Source organism: Bolinopsis microptera, chromosome 7, assembly GCF_026151205.1.
Source record: "Bolinopsis microptera isolate Bmic1 chromosome 7, MBARI_Bmic_1.0, whole genome shotgun sequence".
Taxonomy (NCBI): domain Eukaryota; kingdom Metazoa; phylum Ctenophora; class Tentaculata; order Lobata; family Bolinopsidae; genus Bolinopsis; species Bolinopsis microptera.
In genome coordinates this window covers 19,356,701-19,376,733 of record NC_087078.1, presented here as the reverse complement: position 1 = coordinate 19,376,733, position 20,033 = coordinate 19,356,701, and the positions used below count along the sequence as shown (strand labels likewise).

Sequence of the window (20,033 nt, the reverse complement as noted above, 5' to 3'; positions counted from 1 at the left end):
TTGTAAAATTTACTTTTAGATCAAAATATATCGTCAATTCTAAATATTTACAATGCAACATTTCATTAATTTACATACAAGCGTACTCCAGCCCCTGCACGCATCCGTTCTTACGCGGCGCGGCTCAAGCCGCGCACGCACGTATTATTTTATACTTTTTGCTTTCTAATAAATATCGTGTCAATGTGTACGTCTAAATGTTCATGCTTTGTGTAAACCGAATCCAATTGAGATTAGTGACAAGGATAAGGACCCAAGTGCCTGTACGGCTTTTTCGGACCCCTGTGGACCACTACTCTTGAAGTCGCTCTACAACTATTGAACATTTATAACTGTTATATAATATATAACGACATTTGACAATTATTATCATTAATCTATAATCTAGCTGTCTTGCTGAGGGGGAGGAGTAAACGCTTCACAAACTAAAGTGCTTACAACATACAAAATTTAAAACCATCAACACGGTTATAGTTCATATCAAGGGCCAATTTGGTATACCTCTATTTCGTTGTAATATCTAGTATATCTTCACATCTTAATACTATAATGAAATACAATAGGATACATGTTTCGAGAAAGAAAGGTTGGTCCGATTATTAACAAAGTAAAACAAAGTATTTTTTTAGTAAAACAAAGTATTTTATTTATTAGCAGTGCAATCAATTCATATGATATAATTATAAGAATATAATAGTATGTCACACCTATTTAACTGTTACGTTCGAGTAGTCGTGCCATGGCTAAATTTAACTAGGACCAGTGGTGTCGATTAACATTTTAAAAGGTGATTCTAAGTGACACAAATGGAAAATTTTAAGAAAAGACGGATCAAAACACAGATCCAAGGACAAGGAGACCCCACTGCAGGACCATACATGCTATCAGGGACAAAAGGATTTCGCGGCATGTACGAAATCGCGAAATTTCCCATTCTCCGCGACAAATTTTATGTATAGTTTAATGTATAGCCTGTTAAATTTCGCGGTACCGCGATTTTTGGCCAAAATAATCGCGAAATCCTTTTGTCCCTGCATGCTATTGGCTTGTGCATGGCCCAAAAGGTTCCAGCTGTCCAGGAAACTGTACGTAGCTGGTCAACTAGTTTTGAATTCAGACTAGGCTTGATGAGTTCTGGGGTTTCTAGAGTAAGATTTGATGGTGCCAGGTTTGTTCAGGCGGACATGGAAATTATGCGAGGAATATATAGGTATATAAAAATCATATCAATATAAAAATAGATCCAAAAATAGATCCAAAGATTCACACGGCAGTCAGGGAACTTCCAGACAGGATGCTTTTGAAACAGGTATAATTAGCGCTTTTGTAATTAGTTGTATGCAAGGGATGGGATGCTGATTGACTAAGCTGGTTCAATGCCCCAGCTATTTAGGGGGAGCCACTCAATTTCACGCCCAGGTGTTGTCAATTGCTGGGTTTCAAGTAAGAGCTTTTTGATACGGCTCTTGATAATTGAGATGGGGGAGGAAAGGTCGGAAAATTTACTAGAGCCAGGGACCATGACATTGTTTTCATTAGGAGTGCATTTGTCGAATATTTTATCAACCAAACTGTTCCATATAGTCGTACCTTTGAAGACAAAATTGTGTTTAGAAATTTCAAGTTTGTGTCGGGGGACCCGCATAGTTTGGCTACATGCTCTGGAACTTGTTTGGAATAATCTTGTCAGAGAGATAGGTTGATGCAGTTTCAAGATTTTAAACAGTTCAGTGGATATATGTTGGGTGTACAGGTTGTGGATTGACATGATTTTCTCGGTATTGAATATTGGCTTAGTGTTTTCCAAAGCAAAGCTCCTTTTTGCGATGTGTTCACTGTATGGTCTTGCACGTGCACATGTTTCATAATACTCTGCCCGGTCAAAGCTTGGTTTGCTTCCAAATAGAAGTTGTACACATCTTTTTTGGATGGAGAACAGTTTAGATAGTCTATAAGGTGTGACACCACCCCAGCTACTGATACAGTAGCTCATATGAGACTTGAATAAGGAGTCATACAGCTTATGGTACTCTGTTTCTGGAATAAACTTCATAATACGTTTAATTATAGCTATACTTGTAGTTAGTTTACTTTTTATGTTATCTAGTTGGGGTTCCCAGGATAGTTCATGGTCTATGATAACACCAAGGAATCTCACTTTATCTACTCGTGTAAGCGTGTTGCCTGATAACGTGAGTGAGTTCTCAGAGCCATATTCACGAGCACGTGCACAGGACGAGTACCGGCCAGGTCTGAATAACATGTAGACCGATTTGCTTTGGTTAATGTGCAGCAAGTTAGATTCCATATAGTCATTTACAGATTCAAGTACTTTATTAGCATTCAAATAGGCTTCTTGTTCAGTTTTTCCAGCAACAAATATGTTCGTGTCATCTGCAAACAGTATGAAGTGTCCAAGTTTGCTAGAGTTGGTAATGTCATTAATGTAGAGTAAGAAGAGGAGAGGGCCTAGAACTGATCCCTGTGGTACCCCATATTCAATTTTGCAGTGATCAGAGTGTGTATTTTGGAAATCAACATACTGCTGTCGGTTACACAAATAGCTTTCAATTAGGTCAAGACAGGGCCCTCTTATGCCATAGTGTTCAAGTTTGACAAGTAATTTTCTGTGGTCGATTGTGTCAAACGCTTTGCTTAAGTCAATGAATATGCCAATTACATGATTCTTACTTTCTAGGTTTTTAAGAATGTGGTCAATGGAGTAATTGATGGCATGTGCCGTTGAGTGGTTGGATCTGAATCCAAACTGTTTATCGTATATGACCATATGTGAAGTAAAGAAGCTATATAGTCGGCAGTAAATTACTTTTTCAAATATCTTACCAAAGATAGGTAGAATGGATATAGGCCTGTAGTTATCAAACAGCTGTGGGTCTCCTTTCTTAAATACGGGGGTGACCTTACCTATTTTTAGAATATTTGGAAATAGACCCAGCTTCATGAATGAGTTTAGGAAACCAGCTAGGTGTTTAGAGATTGTAGTGCAACATTTCTTAAGAACAGCTATTGATATGTCACTAGCCTTGTCACCCTGGAAGGTTTTAACAATTTTTTCGATTACAAAAGTAAACAAAAGTCCATCAGGGACTCCACGGAGTCGAAAAAGGTACACGGCTGCTGTCTGGTGCTGCTAGGCATTTATTGATCAAGATGTTTTATTGTATTGGTTTTTGATGATTCTAATATTGGTAACAGTGGAAAATTTCCGTTACCTCTGTATTGTGCTCTGCCAATTGCAACACTTGAATTACTTTATTGTATATATACTGTTTGACACTTTTTTTTTTTTTTAATGTAAAATTATTCAAACAATATACACATAATATAGCAATGACCCTATATAAAATCAACCCTTTAAGAATTCAAAAATTTCCCTTAACAATCAAAAATTACCCTTGGCCTTGTGGCTCCAAGTTAAGATCTAGACTGTTTATATCAACAATGTTTTTTCTCGCACCTCTGTCTCCACGGAGAGAAATCACTGTTGTTCTAAGGATTTCAAAGCGAAGGCGCTTTCTAATGTATCCTACAGCGTCTGAGTACCTCTGGCCAGTGTGGTACTCCATCTTACTGGCCAGCTTCTTGACCAGTCTCTTAGCTTCACCACCCATTCCACCAGAAGTCGAGAACACTAAAGGTGTGAAGCTTCCTTTCTCCACTTCAAGAACCCTTGCATTGTAGCATCGCTTTTTCTCATTTTCATGGGACAGGTACATTGCTGGTATCAATTTGTTTGCATTGGAGGGGGCTGGGGCATGAAATACCCTTACATCAAAAAATGCCCTCTCTGAAGCATTCCAAATCGATCTTGCAGAAATGTCCAGCCTGGCTTGGTCTCCTAGGACTGTTCCCTTTGGTAACTTTAGACCATCAACTGGAAGAAGAACTGGCTCAGTTTGCACATCCTTGCATTTCACAGTTCTCATTAGTTCTGCAAAGGTGTCTCTCAGCAAGTTGTGCCGCAGTGACACATATCCACCAAGTTTGCAGATGAGCGCATGGTTTGCTGAGTATTTCTGGCCACACGTACATGTCTTCGGGCAGTCCTTTAAGTTCAGGTTGTATCTGAGAGCTATTGCATCTGAGAACTGTTGTTTATTCATCAGATATCCATACTCTTTTAAAGGTAGTGCTGTTAACCAAGCACTTGCCCCTTTCTCAGCTGCTAGTTGGAACATCAACTTTGCCAGTGGTGTTGACTCGAGCTCCTAGCGTATTTCTGCTTGTTTTTGTCGATAGAAGAGATTTGACACTTTTTCCGTTCTTTTAGCAACTATAGTATTAGAAATGTTCGATAAAGAAATTGTGAGTAGACAATAATTCACCACTTAGGTAAAAATTGTTTCTGTAATGATTGTTCACTGTAAATAACTTTATTTATCCTCACCATCAAACATTAATCACACCATTCATTTTAGAAGTTTGGGGTGAAACTGTGAGCAGTGTAATTCACATTCTTGTGAAGACTTGAGTTACTGGGCCGCGCTCAGCTCCTGTCATTCCGCCAAATCTTTATATGTTTATGAACATAATAGCCTGGGGTCCCTAGCTAGGTAAGCCCAGAGAAACGAAAATATAATGATTTTTTAATGATGAAAATCAAAGCGAAAACCTTGTAACTATAACCCTGTGTTTTCGAGGATGCTAAACAAGATTAAACTAGTTATAATTTACCTGGGGACCCAGGCTATTATGTTCATAAATAAAGATTTGGCGGAATGACAGGCTGAGCGCGGCCCAGTAAGTTATAATTATCATACTCTCAGGTAAATTGCTTTAAAACGTAATTGAAATTTGAATGATGCTATCAAATTTGAATGATTCTATCAATGATGCTAGCATTCCTGGGCCGCGCTCATCTGGATGATGATTAATTACTCTACACTTGACTCTAGTCACGTGACTTTTTCAACCCGTTCTCTTGCTGGTCCTGAACGATTATTCAAAACCCTAACCCTTTAATTTGATTTTTCGAATGCGCTAATTCGAAGCACTTGCCTCGGGCCATTTCGAGAAGAAAGCGGCGCGCGCTACTTCGAAGAAATTTAGACGAGTAAGATCCGTCAATCCCAACCCTAACCTTAACCCAATCCTTAACAAAACCATTTGCTGAAACTCTAACCCTGAAGTAGAAATTAGACTAACTTCCTTATACGGTCATATCACATCACACATGATCGAGACAGTTTTTCGCCAATATCTCGTCAGGGGAGCATTTAATTTTTAATGTCATGGGGGTGATTCGGAATCAGCGTCCGAAAATACATCGATTGAAGTTGGTTTTAACTGTCAGGGGCCCTTTTAGAACAATCTCGACTGTATAGTAATTTAGCACGCTCGCGCTCATCCAAGATTGTCATTATGCCGCATCTTCAATGTTTGTGAATATTACAGCCTGGAGTTGCACCTCAGGTATTGAATGGGCTTGAATTGAACAAGTCGTGTTATTAAAATAAAAATCTCTTAAGTTCAAGAAAAAAACAACAATTTCAAGAAAACAACAATTTCATTTAGTATCAGTTAAAGCAAACCATAAATTAATGGATGATACATGTAAAATATTTGTTCCGACTCGGCGCGCGTCCTGGTAGGTTATAAACCTACAAACAATGGACAAAAATATATTTTATCTTACTATATATAAAGCGAGACGATATATATGGATGTGTTTATCCGTACCATTTTACTGACACCACGGAGTCAACTTTAACGCGACTTTCCGCAAAAACCGTAAAAGATATGCAACTGAAACTTTTTTGACTGGGTCAAATGAAAAAATAAAAAATAGGCCAAGGAATAGGAGTTTTTGAGCCAAAAATGTGGATTCCCAAGTGGTGTCAAAAACGCAAATTAAATAGGTAATAATTATTTTAGTCTCTTGAGTCTTGACACCATTTTAGGGTTATACGAGTTCCTGATAGTATATATAACTAGCACAAACTTTGACCAGATATCTTAGGGGACTTGGAGTAGCAAGAGAGTGACTAGAAATTATATATACCTTTTACAAAAATCCTGGGTGATACAAGATCGGAGAGTGCAGACCGTAAAGTTAAGCACCCACCCTTGCCTCCTGAATTATTGGTTGGATAAAAATGTATGCAAACTTGGTCGTTTATACTCTAAGTCCATTTGTTAAAAGAAGTAGTATTATTTATGTCTGCAGTTGGTTTCATTCAATAATAACAATATCAATATAATCAATATTAATATCAATATCATTATTATTAAATCTAAAATAGCTAATAATTTAATAAATTATTAACAGGCCCCTTAACGTGGGCAATAATATACGCTTTATAAATTATATAAACAATATCAATATCAGACTAAACTATCGAATAAATAAATTATCAAATACTAATTATTAATTCGTCCTGATAAGAAATTTATAAATTAAGATATTTAATCATTAAAACATTACATCAAGATAAGAGGTTAAAAACGCCCAAAATAGATCAGAGAGCTTTTCAGTCTATAGTACAATCATGAAAGTAATAGTAAGTGTATGCCACTGCAATTAGAATAGATTACTGCAATTTAAAATTGATTGGAGTCCTTGAAGTATCTTTTGAATCAGCAGCCTGTGATTGTATTAATAGTGCTTTGGTTCTCAATTTTATCAAGTTACCTCAAGAACGACAAATTTAGTCTACCATAAATTAAGTCAAACTTTTGACCAAAATTGTTGTCAAACTTTTGACCAAAATTGTTGTAAACCAAGGCTTAATTTTTACGACGACTAATTTTAAAGCAGACATAATTTCAGTAGAACATATATGACATGAATATTGAATATTATTAAGCTTACATTGATTATAGGGCTTTATAATTAATATAATGACATCACCTACTGCACAAAACCGTACCAAAGTTCTATTGCACTTAAAGGGTTAGAGCTCCTCTTGGACATTACATTTTTAATCCGATCCATCCCAATGCATGCTCTGTTGAAATAGCTGAAGGATCATATCGACATAAACTACGTCGTACCGACAGAAATGGTAAAGTCGAAATAGGGTGAAAAAGAAACTGAACAGGAGAACTGATGATACTAGTGCTACAGAGTCACAAACTCTAGATCTGATGTTATTGAAATTCCTGAGTAATGCATTGCAGTTTAATCTGTAATGCTCAGACGGGGTAGACGAAATGTTATGGTAACCAAAATTATGGTAACCAAATTTATTGTGAACCAAATTTATTGGCCCTAAGGTAATGGAAGTTTCTAGGCAATTGCTTGAAGTGAGAATTTTTTTATAAACAGTGTTCCAAAGCTTGGCTGCATTGAACAAAAAGGTATTTGATTTATTTAGAAGAATAACTGTTAGACTCGTTGTACGGTTTGAAATGTTGATGGCCTCATAAAGGGAGTATGGGCAGTGATACTTGATAATCTTAGAGAATTCTGAAATGCAGTGGTACTTGAACAAGTTTTGGACCGTTAGAATTTTTAGTCTATTAAAAATGGGTTTTTATGCTCCTTTTCAAAGTGTTTATGGCCTAATCTTTGCATGCCATATGGTCTGTTTCATTGAATTTCTTGTTTCATTGATATTGACCTGGGTTTATCAGCTGTTTTCAAAGAATCTGGGTGCTTGTGAGATTGATTGATGCCGGCACTTTAGACCAATTCTCAATGCTGAAAATTTAAATTCAAACCATGTAATTAAAATACAGAGGTGAAGCACAGGGAGCAGCAGAACAGTACTAAGATTGCCAGCCTCCTAAAACCAGTCAGCCACTAGCTAAAAAGGGACTTGATGAGCTCAAGTAGATCACTGTGGCACATAGTATTGTGAGAAACTTTTTCAATGATTATATTAGCTGCATTTTTGTCTTTCTAAAAAATTGTCTCTCCTCATAATTTGCTCTAAGGAATAAAATAACTTTATGTTCAGGATACTCGACCAAAACGTCTTAATCTTAACCCACATGTCAAACATAATTATAATGTGTCTGGCTGCATGATTCTACTGACAAGCATGCCTTAAAAGGTATAAAATCCGGGGGGTTGTTTATTTGTTCCAGTTATTTTTTTGTGCTAGGTAGTATGAAATTTCTATTTTGTTTTGTGAGCTACAGCCACAGGCGCAGTGGACTTTTGTAGCTTTCAACTATGAAATCAATCTAACCAATCCTTGATCAGTTTATGGTAGGTATTTCAAACATGAATAAGATAAAGCGACGGTTATCTATGAGCATAAATGGAGGAAATGGCCCCCTTGGAACGATTACTGCTGATCAACTTCGTAAGTTATTGATGAAAAAGTAGTTTTTAATAACCTCAGTGGCTGATGTTTGTCTCCAACGCTCAAAGTATGTCAGGTATAGTATGGCATCAGTCCTGAACTGCAGGTTATTAGCCGACGAGATTTCTAACTCCAGATAATACTAAAACCAGGTAATAAAAAAATTTGTAATCTGAGTACAACATACTTCATTAAAATATATTTTAACATTATCAAGAGCGACCACATACTTTACAATACAACGACCATGAAAAGATATGTTATTTAAAGTTATTTAAATGCTTATATACTGATATATTACCAATGACAAGACGACGCCGCATATAATGATAAAAACTCATTAAATTCTGGAGAGAGAACAGACCTTAACAGCCCAGAAACAAGTCCTGAACAGACCGTGATGTGTTGGGAGCCAGCTAGGGTATTAAAAAAAGCATTAAACAGATCCCGCAGTGTATCAGAACAGTGTCATAGTAATTCAGGTAATTTTCAGCACATAACATGATATGTAAGTGGAAGATACTAGTGCAATCAGGTACAACTCGATGCAATGGTATTCGATGTTATAAAAATAGGGAATTTGGTAATCTAGCTAGGCACACTTGGAGCACACTTGGGGCTCACCTGGGGCACAAAATTGAAATTCCTGGGGCACACTTGGGGCAACTGATGTTATATCAAGTTGTGTGTAACAGCGTGTAATTCCAGTGGCTTAGTCAAAACTCGACCTAAAGGTGCGTTTTTATAAGAATTTGTCGTAATTTCAATCACGAGTTGCGTCGACTGCAATCATTAATTTTCATTCAGAAACCGTAAGATTTATACTTTATAGGTATTCGATCATTTAACACTGAGCAGTCAAATGGATATAAATTTATTTTAAGTTTGATAATTGAAAAGCTTTTTATTGCAATTTGATATGGTCTCACTCAATTCTACTGTATCATGTATGTGTCTTTACTGTATCATTACAGCTGATTGTATTTATTAATTTGTAGTACCGCCGCAAAAATCTGGCCGCTAAACGCTCGAAATTTGGATGGCAAATCCTCCTGATCTCCAACAACACACTTGCTATATTAGTAACATTGTTGTCTCTCACATTTCATAATCATTAATAACTAATGCAATTAATTGTAAGCCTAACACGCCATTGTTGTTCTGGACGGTATATAAATATAAGTCAAACCTGCCCAAGCTAGAGAGCCATGGCAGGGCCAACTAGCAAGGCCCGGACCAAAACAAACTTTAATAATGAACAATGGCAGATATGTTAATTGTTGTTTAATTTCAAGTGACCTAGCTCTAGGTCTATATTATATAATACCTGTTATGGGAAGCAAGACACGTGGGAACAGGTCAGTATTTTACGTATTATATTCTGTTTTTACAGTGCTGACCAACTATAATCGCATGACTGATTTGCAACGTTAAAAAAAAAGTCAATACCTATAGGACTGGATGGGGGGGGGGGGGGGGGGCTTAGTTAGGGTGTCATACCACCAAGGTAATAATCACGATAACGTAGATTGAACACCTGTCACCTTTATATTGATATATATATATATTGATTACCAAGGAAGCACAACGGAAGGAGATGGTAGTTGCAATATCAAATATATTATATATATCATGGCCTGTGTATTATGATATGATATATATTCCTAATTGTGAACAGACGACATATTGTTGATGGTGACCGGGAGCTCCTGGCTCTGTTTATAACCCTCTGCTTGTGCGAGCTTTAATTAAATTGTCTGCGGAGGGATACTGTGTTGTCTCTTTCTCTCTCTCTCTCTCTCTCTCTCTCTCTCTCTCTCTCTCTCTCTCTCTCTCTCTCTCTCTCTCTCTCTCTCGCCTATACCGTCGTCGTATATAATATTCCTCGGATATCACCCGAGCTTTTCACTGACAGTTACTTGTAACTATCCCGACTTATCCGTGAAATTAACTGACAGCTGACAAGGAGCATTATTTCCTGCTTGCCGTCCTCGGAAACCCTCCTCTTACATCCTACATCCTACATACGGTAAGTAGGAGACAGGAAACCAGTGGTAGCTAACCACAAGCTAATTGAAAGTGCCGTGAACCAATCACAATGCTCGGACCCTCCCTTATTATTATTATGCATAATCATCGTGTCTATTGACGTCACAAGATTCGGGTGACCAAAAAAGGGCAAAAATAGGGTTTTTTGAGCTGAACCACGGTAAAGTTTTCGTTTACAGCAATTAAAGCACACCTGAACAAGTTGCCTTGTATGATCGTCATATTGTCTTCTTATGATAGAGTACCTAAGTAAGTGCTCAATAACCTTGATAATTTGACATTTTACAAGATCGTACATTATTTTGGGTGCTGGAGCCACGCAAAATTATTTGACGAGTAAACCGGAGCCTTAAGGCATTTAATGAACACTAAACAGCAGTAAACGATAAATGTGCAGAATAGAGGGAAGTTGGAGAAATAGAATGTGCCGAGCTGCAATGTGCAGACAAGCTGCTTTAGTGAAATAGTTTTAAGGATTCTCTAAAAGTTGGAGACACAATATTATGCTGATATTATGTAATCAGTTGCAGTAATTTCATTCCTCAAGCTACAGTGGTTTCTTTATATTTATTATTTAGTTTGTGTTGATGATTGTTGATATCATCATTATATTAAGGCTATAAAAGTGCATTTTAATGATTATATCCATTGAAATGTTTCAAATCAGTCAACACTCGACAACGTACGAAATATGTAGATAATGAACTATCATATAATATCGGAAACTTTAAAAAACTAAAATATCCATTGATATCTTACTATATATAAAGCGAGACGATATAATATATGGATGGATGGATGGATGTGTTTATCCGTGCCATTTTACTGACACCACGGCATCAACTTTAACTCAACTTTCCGCAAAAACCGTAAAAGATATACAACTGAAACTTTTTTGACTTGGTCAAATGCTTTAATGCTTTTCAAATCAGCATGAAAAAATAAAAAATAGCCATGAAATAAGAATTTTAGTGCCCAAAATTTGGATCCCCAAGTGGTGTCAAAAACGCGATTTAAATAGGTAATAATTATTTCAGTCTCTACCTCTTGACACCACTTTAGGGTTAGACACAAATAAAGGACAAGAAAAGAAACTTTATGAGCGCAAAAGCAGCTCCTGTACAAGCGTAAATGTCAAACTATAAGTAAAATACCATTACCAAGAATTTATCTTCAGCATCCAATATTCCAACATTGGTGCACACGATTAAGCTATTAAGGAATATAACAATTTCAACAAGCCCAATTTGGGCTAATAATATAAATATGTCCGATTTGAATGGTGCGTTTACCAGTAAAATGAGAGTAAAACTTTAGTTTCTGAGAGCCAACTATCTCCCTTAGCTTGGTTCTTAACACAGTTAAATGCTATAACCTGCTTATGTAGTCAATCACATTTGTTTGGTCCTTCGAAACGTTGTTGAGTGCGTTTCTAAGGTCCGGTGTTGTCCATTTATTGATAATTTTGTGACACAAATTTATTTTGCTTTTTCTACCCCGTAAATTGATTGTGTTTCAAGCTGGTGTTGAATCTTGATACTTTATCTTGCTGATGACTGACGGAGCCTTCTTAACCCTTTGCTGAGTAACCATATTTTACCGATAAACTGGGATTTCGATTTTCCGGCAAAGTATTCAAATTTGCCAAGAATCCCAGGGAATGGGTGTTTAACAGTGCCTAGTTCACTTCGCTTAGTTTACTCGTGCAGAGACAGCGTAAACTGCTGCGGTGACAGCCGTGCATTAACTGATACGTCATAAAATGATGAAATCATGTAATTTACGAGGTATGAAGTGCACACTTACTTTTATTTAGCTTAATCAAAGTTAATTAAAGCAACAATTTGTTGTTATTTGTAAAGTCATCTTCCTGAAAGTCATTAGATAATCCTGAGATCGCACAGACCCTTCTAAAGGTTTTAACTATCAAAGTACATAATATTATGCATAGGGAGGCGAAATTCTTCGTTTTTTACCGATTTCTTTATATTCCCTGCACAAATGCTCAGTTGATGTAATTTTTCATACTCCTATTAAAAGTTCGCGCAATTTGGCTTGGCTCTAAGGGCAGAAACAGTTCGGATTCGTTTAAGCCCATCCCGAAGTCTTTAAGATCTTTAGTAACGGATAAGCAGTTGCACTTTGGGGCGAAAGTAGGAGTGGTCGTCCCTTCCCGGGTCCACGAAGTAATTTGATAGTTTAAGGAGTTATGTAGTAGTAGTCAGTAGTATAGTTACCTAACTCTCAGCAGTATTCTCCTCTTTAATAAAATAATTCCTCTCACATGAACTAAACTTTGTCCAGTCAACGGTAATGAAAAACAACTTCAAAACCACCATTTAAGGAATTTTTCCCTGGTCTTCTCACGGTTTTCTTCTCACTATAACCTCCTTATACGGCGATACTTCGTGCACATGGGCTCAACCATCAGGATTATAAAATATAGTGGCTTAATTTTAATGATAGATTTGTTTGTTGGGGGTCTCTCAGTGCCACCTGAAGCTACCTTCATTTGACACTTAGTTCTCATAGTTTTCACTCTTAGTTGACTTAGTTGACTTAGTTCTCTTAGTTGACTTAGTTCTCTTAGTTGACTTAGTTCTCTTAGTGCTCCGTCTTCATTTCTTCGTTTCGATAAGTAGTCCGAGATATGACACCGTCACTCTTGTCAACAACGTCACTACTGTTCTGATGATTTTATATTTATTTAATTACAATATCTTAACCGCACTGAGATGTGTTGGCACTGCATTAGCGATAGCGATTTGGCATTTCGACCCTGGACACTTCTTTTTCCAATTACTCGATCGATAAAGTTATAAAAAGGGATGTTTTACTACTTTTCTAGCTTGTTGATGCACGATTGTTACCTGAATTCCCTGTCAGTTTTATACATCAGGCCAGCCATATAGGCGTGTTTTGTTGGCAAAATAAGCTGTTTATGTAATAATGTGATACCTATCTCATTGGCGCAGTTTAAATATAGACCAACTTTTCAGTGTTCACACGTTAATTAAGTATTGCTTTATATTAAGCAAGGGCTACAACCTATGCCAACATTAACAAGCTCCAAAACGTTCTACGTATGTGATACATACCACTGACAGTTGTCATGCCGGGCACGCAATGTAAAGTGGTTAATTAATCACTGCAAAGCTGTGGATCAATTATGTGACAGGATGCTCCTGATTAATTGAAACTGGGCTGAAGCGGCCCGGAAGTGGCAGACCTTCATCCGCCAACTGAAGATCCGGATAATCCTGCCCCAACTGAATAAAGTGGGACATATTAGATATTATATCACGTGGTGTGACCACGTGACCCTGGTTTATTCTGGGCTCACGTAGTCTGCAATATAAATGCCAATAGCTGTCGGGGAGCAGGCTGAACCAACCTAAATTGTACTGATAGCCCACGTGACTAGCGCCGAATTAACTTATCAAGGAATATATTGGCTAAAAATACACACACTCAGCCCTGACAGCTCTATATATGCTAGTGCGTCAGTTGCTATGTGCTGTACGTTCAACACAGTTACGTGAGCATAGTTGTACTCACGTTAGTCGAGTGCTCTAGTTTGTTGAATCCTTACTTTGACCCGTTTTTCCTCAGAAAATTGTTACTTCAGTCTGAATCTCCCACTTCAGTCTGATTCTCGAGCAGTTTTATTTTACAGTGGTTTAAGTTCAATTTAACAGAAGAACAGAGCTCTCATTTTCAACCGCTCCACCAGAATTTGGCGCTACCATGTTTCTGATAAGATGTTTTAACCTGGAGAAGGAATATGACGAATACATAAACAAGGATTCCTCCACCCAAAAACTCACTGACAGAGACGGAAACCCAGAACGGAAACCCAGGTCAGACACGATAGACGAGAGTCGAGAGCACATTGCTGCCCTGCCCTCTGAATGTCTCAGTCACCCTCACAGCCTCCAGAAAATAGGGCGAGCTAACAGTCTCTCACATTTCAAGACAAACACAAAGAATAACGGCCACACTCAGCTGGGGCGGAGTGTCAGCGCGGGGATATACGAGGATGACGTGCTCCTTGTGAACTATCATAAGTTTGGGAGGGATGGCGTTCCTTATGTGTTCGACGATCGTAAAACACGTAATTTATCTTTCTTCCTTCTTTTATTCGTGTTTATCTCTATCTTTCTTCTATCGTTATCATGTCTTTAATGCCAGATTTTGTGTTTAAGCTGGTTTTTAAAAGAGAGAGAGAGATAGAGAGATAGAGAGAGAGAGAGAGAGAGAGAGAGAGAGAGAGAGAGAGAGAGGGAGAGAGAGAGAGAGAAAGAGAGAGAGAAAGAGAGAGAGAGAGAGAGAGAGAGAGAGAGAGAGAGAGAGAGAGAGAGAGAGAGAGAGAGAGAGAGAGAGAGAGAGAGAGAGAGAGAGAGAGAGAGAGAGAGAGAGAGAGAGAGAGAGAGAGAGAGAGAGAGAGAGAGAGAGAGAGAGAGAGAGAGAGAGAGAGAGAGAGAGAGAGAGAGAGAGAGAGAGAGAGAGAGAGAGATGGCAAGGAATTTGTTAAACACAGTACAATACACAGCAACACTAATGCGACTAGAACAGTAGTACACAACAGTAAGAATTCTCAGCTAGAAACACGAGCAGTACTACCCCAGTGAAAATTTAAACCCAAAAGTCAGCTTGTAAATGTTTGTATCCACTTGCATCACGGTTGATCAAAGACAGGATTTGTGTTCCATTCCAAAGCAATAACGTTATTACATTCTTATTACTGCACAGTGCACGGTCTACAATGCAGCCAAATTGTATGCATATATCGTAGAGAATTATCTTGAATTTGAGCCATCAAAATGATTAAATTGAAAGCTTTTAGTCGATCATAAAGTCAATTTCTTAGAAATCACATTAGAACTGCTGGCAAAAGTATTACGTATTATAGCCTAGCTTTTATCAGGTCATACCAAAATTTTAAGTGGCCTGACAAGCCCAGCATTCACAAACCTTAATTGACCTTAATTAAGAGCACCATCCAAATGATAAGCTATCAGTTTAGGTATGTAATTAATTTGATTAATTTGTCATTAAGTTTTAATCAAAATAAGTTAATATCCATTGCAATTAATGCTCCTAAATATTATCATTTAATAAAATGCTATACTTAAATTTCCACTAACTATTACTGAACTCTCTACTTACTATAATGAATTAAGGCATTCTTTATAATCTAAAATTAGATAACCAGTTATAAGTCACTTCATCAAACAAAAAGATAATTGATTAGCCAATCACAGGAAGTTGTATCAAGTTTTAGTTCAAGCCTTTGATCTAAGCACGATTACAATTGGTCATACAATTTGTTAGTCTCAAAGTTTGCTGTAAGATTATAGAACGTTATATTATTAAGTATATTAATATAATTCAATAATACTGATCATGTTATTTTATGCTTGTTGCACGCTTTCTCCCACTGTCTCACCGACCTTTAAGGATCGCGATCGAAGACGTAAGTATTTTCGTCAGAATTTCGTAAAAATCTTCGAGTAATACGATCTATATTTAATATGGAGGTCATAATATGTATATTTCTCCGCTGCTGAAAGTGAAATACCTCCTGAAATATGATAGTAAGCATTGCCAGGTTTAAGTTGCTGCACAACTCGTTTTTTATTACAGTGATGGGTGACCATTGCTTTGCACGATAACTATCTGTTGAGTGTTGAGTGTTGAGTGTTTTATTGGATTTCTAGCTTGACTTCATAAACAGAAACAGGAAACATTATACCACCCCTAGTTAAGTAAAGTAATTCAGTTCATTCCTAGCAGTCGGGGATTCATATCAAGTTAGTTGTCTACTAGCGATTAAATACATCCTAAAAAAGTTCAGTAAAATTCATAGCGCTTGACTTTGTATGGGTTAATAAATATTCATGTTAAATATAAAATATGGATTCGCAATACTCGAAGTTGCACTTTTTAGTTCTTTGATCTATCCAATACACATTACACAGTTGCCAGGTTTGATCAATTAACTCAAATTCTTCGGAAATGCTTTGTTTTTAAGCCACTTTTCTAGATTAGTATAGTGGTTCGATACCAGACCATATAATATTTAAAATAATAAATGCAGTTTTACAACACTAGACTATTAGTCGTACAAGTGAAATTATTTCATTTTGTCGGGTAACGCACAATAATGCAATAGTTTAATATTATATAAATACTAGAATATTTAATAGTTTGATACCACCACCATATCAAAACTAGAATATAATAGTTTGATACCACCACCATATCAAAACTAGAATATAATAGTTTGATACCACCACCATATCAAAACTAGAATATAAAGTAGTTTGATACCACCACCATATCAAAACTAGAATATAATAGTTTGATACCACCACCATATCAAAACTAGAATATAATAGTTTGATACCACCACAATGATGATATATAATAATATAAAAGCAATATATAGCACATTTCAAAGCTACGCCACGTTAATTACTTGCCAAGCTGTGTGGTTGACTATATTTGGAAAAATTGCTTTTAGCGCTATTAAAATGGTACAAGTCGAATTAATTAGAAACAGCCAAGACACGACTCAGACCACTCCAATCTCCCTCTTAAGAATAACTCAATATAGTACTCATAAATGGGGAGTTATTAATAGATTTATAGATCTAGAGGTCAGCTTCTAGCCGACAGCACAGTACAAAAAACGATTTATCACGTCTGGAGATATAAGGTAGATAATCTGTTTAAGCCTTTTTTAGTGTTTAGGTCGAGTCCATTTATTAGATCGTTTTTTAATCATGTTTTACTCGTTTGTTGTCCAGTATATTTGTTGGCTCTGATATCGAGGACCGAGGTAATCGGACGGTTATTGCACAGTTATGTATAATAATCTCTATCCTTTGTTATGATCACTACACCACTCAAAGGAGATATAGATATGAGATATGTGGCGAATGTCTACCGACCAATTTATCACACAATCTTATAACCTTAAATTCAATGATTCTGAATCATGAATAGATCAGCAAAACTTGTTTTTCTGCAGCACAACCTAGTCTACGAACATGAACATTACACTACCATATTATATTATAACACTATACAATAATCTCATGAGAAGCTTCTCAAATCTGGTGGAGCAGATTAAATTGGAACTGTCCTCCGTCTGTAAAATACCATCAAATTTCTTAGATATTATAAGAAAATACTGGCTAATATCATGATCATAGTGATTGGCAAAAGTAATAACACGATGGTATCTCCTAGTCTTGTGATAATATCAAGATATTCACCTCGTGATAATATCAAGATATTCACCTCGTGATGATATCAAGATATTCACCTCGTGATAATATCAAGATATTCACCTCGTGATAATATCAAGATATTCACCTCGTGATGATATCAAGATATTCAACAGACATGTGCTGATATTCACCATCATCACTTCAGAGTCGCTCCAGAAGATACATCACTCTCGGACCAAGTCACAAGATTGTATGTTAGAATCGGAAGAACCCGCACCACCGCCCAGGTCCATGGGACGAAGACACAGCACAACCAGCCTGCTACAAACGGTACGTAGAAATATGTAGAAATATTATGTAGAAATATATAGGAATAATGAATAGAAATAACACAACTAGCTTGCTACAGACAGTACCTACGTTCAAATATGTATTTATAAAGAATGCTTGCCAAAATAGTTCCAGTATATCCTCTCCCATTTATTACTCTGTCGTCAGATTATGATAGGTACTGTGAATTCATTCGAATATTTGCGAAACCATGTGGATTGTGGAACTTGCAAGAGTGGTCTCTCAGTCAATGAACCGTTTTCCACTGACTCTTCGATTGATAAAATGGTCTATCTTAAGTATGGTCTGAACATTGATTATTTTTCAGAATTTCAGAGGAGGATTTGGGGCTAAGGAGTCGTACAAAAAACTAGAAGCTCTGGGTGAAGGTTCCTACGCTACAGTTTACAAGGGAATATCCAGGTACATGACGTCATAACGTGACCTGACCTTCATAAAATCATACATGCATGTCATTTAAATATATGCCTTTAATATTCATATCCCAGCCACGATGATTTGTCCAGTTACTGTGGAATTTACGATCATGGGGTACACCGTACATTCGGTGCCTTCATATATAATGTGGTTTCTGATGGAAAGGTGTAGCACATTTTTTGACACATTACAGTAATTAGCCAATGAATATCCACTATTGAACAATCAAATCCCAGAATCACGTCAAAAATATCTTTCGCCTCTTCTCGGCCTCCCACCAAAATCCACATCTATAGCTAATACACTCATCCGTTTATTCCGTAACTAGTACATCCATTTTATGGTCATTTACATATTTGTACGTACCTATATAATTATAAGCGTAATAAGTAATAACCGTATCGTACCCTACTGTTATAGTCCAGAATAACTACTCAACCAGATATTTCAGGACCTGGTGTAGTATGCGAGAAATGTCCGGAATGTTTTGACAGGACTTCAGTAGTATAATTTTCAGAGTCTCGGCCAATAAATATCAGTGTTTCCAACAGTGTTAACGTCAGGAACCTTTTTCGGTTATTGGAAATAATCCTTGGTCCCGGAGATTTGGCAAACTGAAATTTTATAAATTCAGAGAGGCTGAAATTTCTACAGTATCTTGATAGTCAGCAAATCCTTATTTCAGTTACTCAATTATTATCTGAAATATACAGAAACCTCACAATCCCTCTAAATCATTGATGAATAAACGTGGACGAGCACTTACAATTCTTTGCACGCTCACTCATCAACTCATGACCTTACAAAACGGAAAACCACTTGCACTCCTATGACGTGACATAGCCCTGCACTCTCCTTGTTAAGTTATGGTATTGCAATTTATGCGAATAGCTTCGGAGGACTCTTTTAATGACCACTTGCAGGTAGCTACCACATTTTCTAGTAGATATTCTTTGACAAAGTCAATGAGTGTTCCAATTCAGTGCATTGTTCCTATTCATTTTTCCTATTCATTGTTCCTATTGAACACTATTTTCTAATTAAGAGACTCCGGTCCATTTATTGAGCAGCGTTTGATTAGAATAACCATCTGTTGCAGCTCAGCTCTAGTCTGTATAGCATTTAATCATATTTAGACAGCTCAAACCGCTAAAAATAGCCCTGTGACTCAACCATTTAAAACTCCTGCTTAAAGACACTACATTAGTGTGGTGGTGCCAATCGAGTCTTACTTACAGTGGGCAACTGGTCCTCTACACTTTTAAAACAGGTAGTTGTACCCATCATAATAAATATCATAAATCAGTGTATGGTGTCGTAAAATTGGGGAGGTAATCCGAGGTAAGGAACCACTTAGGGATAAACAACCACGTGCAAACCACGTGCACAGAACAACCTACGTGCACAGAGTAAGCAACTCACACGGCATAATCCCGAGCTTGGAAATTAGTGAATTAGAGTTTTTAGTGTCTAGACTGGCTGGCACTGTTTGTACTGACCTGGAGAATGGGTTGTAAACATGAGCTGTCACGTGACCAGAATGCTGCTGCCTACTGTTCTGTCACATGACCAGAATGCTGCTGCCTACTGTTCTGTCACGTGACCAGAATGCTGCTGCCTACTGTTCTGTCTCACTCTTACTTTAATTGCAGGGTATGTATTAAACAACTAAATTGCAGAGTAATTATACGATTATTAAGTCTGA

At 37.0% G+C, this 20,033-nt stretch overlaps 2 protein-coding genes across 6 annotated transcripts in view; one reads left to right on the top strand and one right to left on the bottom strand.

Moving 5' to 3' along the window:
• The window catches only part of LOC134818057 (uncharacterized), a 48,037-nt gene that overhangs the window by 6,899 nt on the left and 21,105 nt on the right, over positions 1–20,033 (bottom strand). The window lies entirely within an intron of this gene.
• The window catches only part of LOC134818056 (cyclin-dependent kinase 14-like), a 46,978-nt gene continuing 34,717 nt past the window's right edge, over positions 7,773–20,033 (top strand). The window contains exons 1-3 of one of the 4 annotated variants that reach the window (XM_063827466.1): positions 7,773–8,273; positions 17,766–17,890; positions 18,219–18,313. In XM_063827466.1, coding sequence (XP_063683536.1) covers positions 8,174–8,273; positions 17,766–17,890; positions 18,219–18,313 — 320 coding nt within the window. In that variant the 5' untranslated portion in view covers positions 7,773–8,173. Of the gene's footprint in view, positions 8,274–10,214; positions 10,303–13,876; positions 14,437–15,628; positions 15,799–17,765; positions 17,891–18,218; positions 18,314–20,033 lie in introns of those variants that run through there. The other 3 variants (XM_063827468.1, XM_063827465.1, XM_063827467.1) reach the window with 3 other exon arrangements.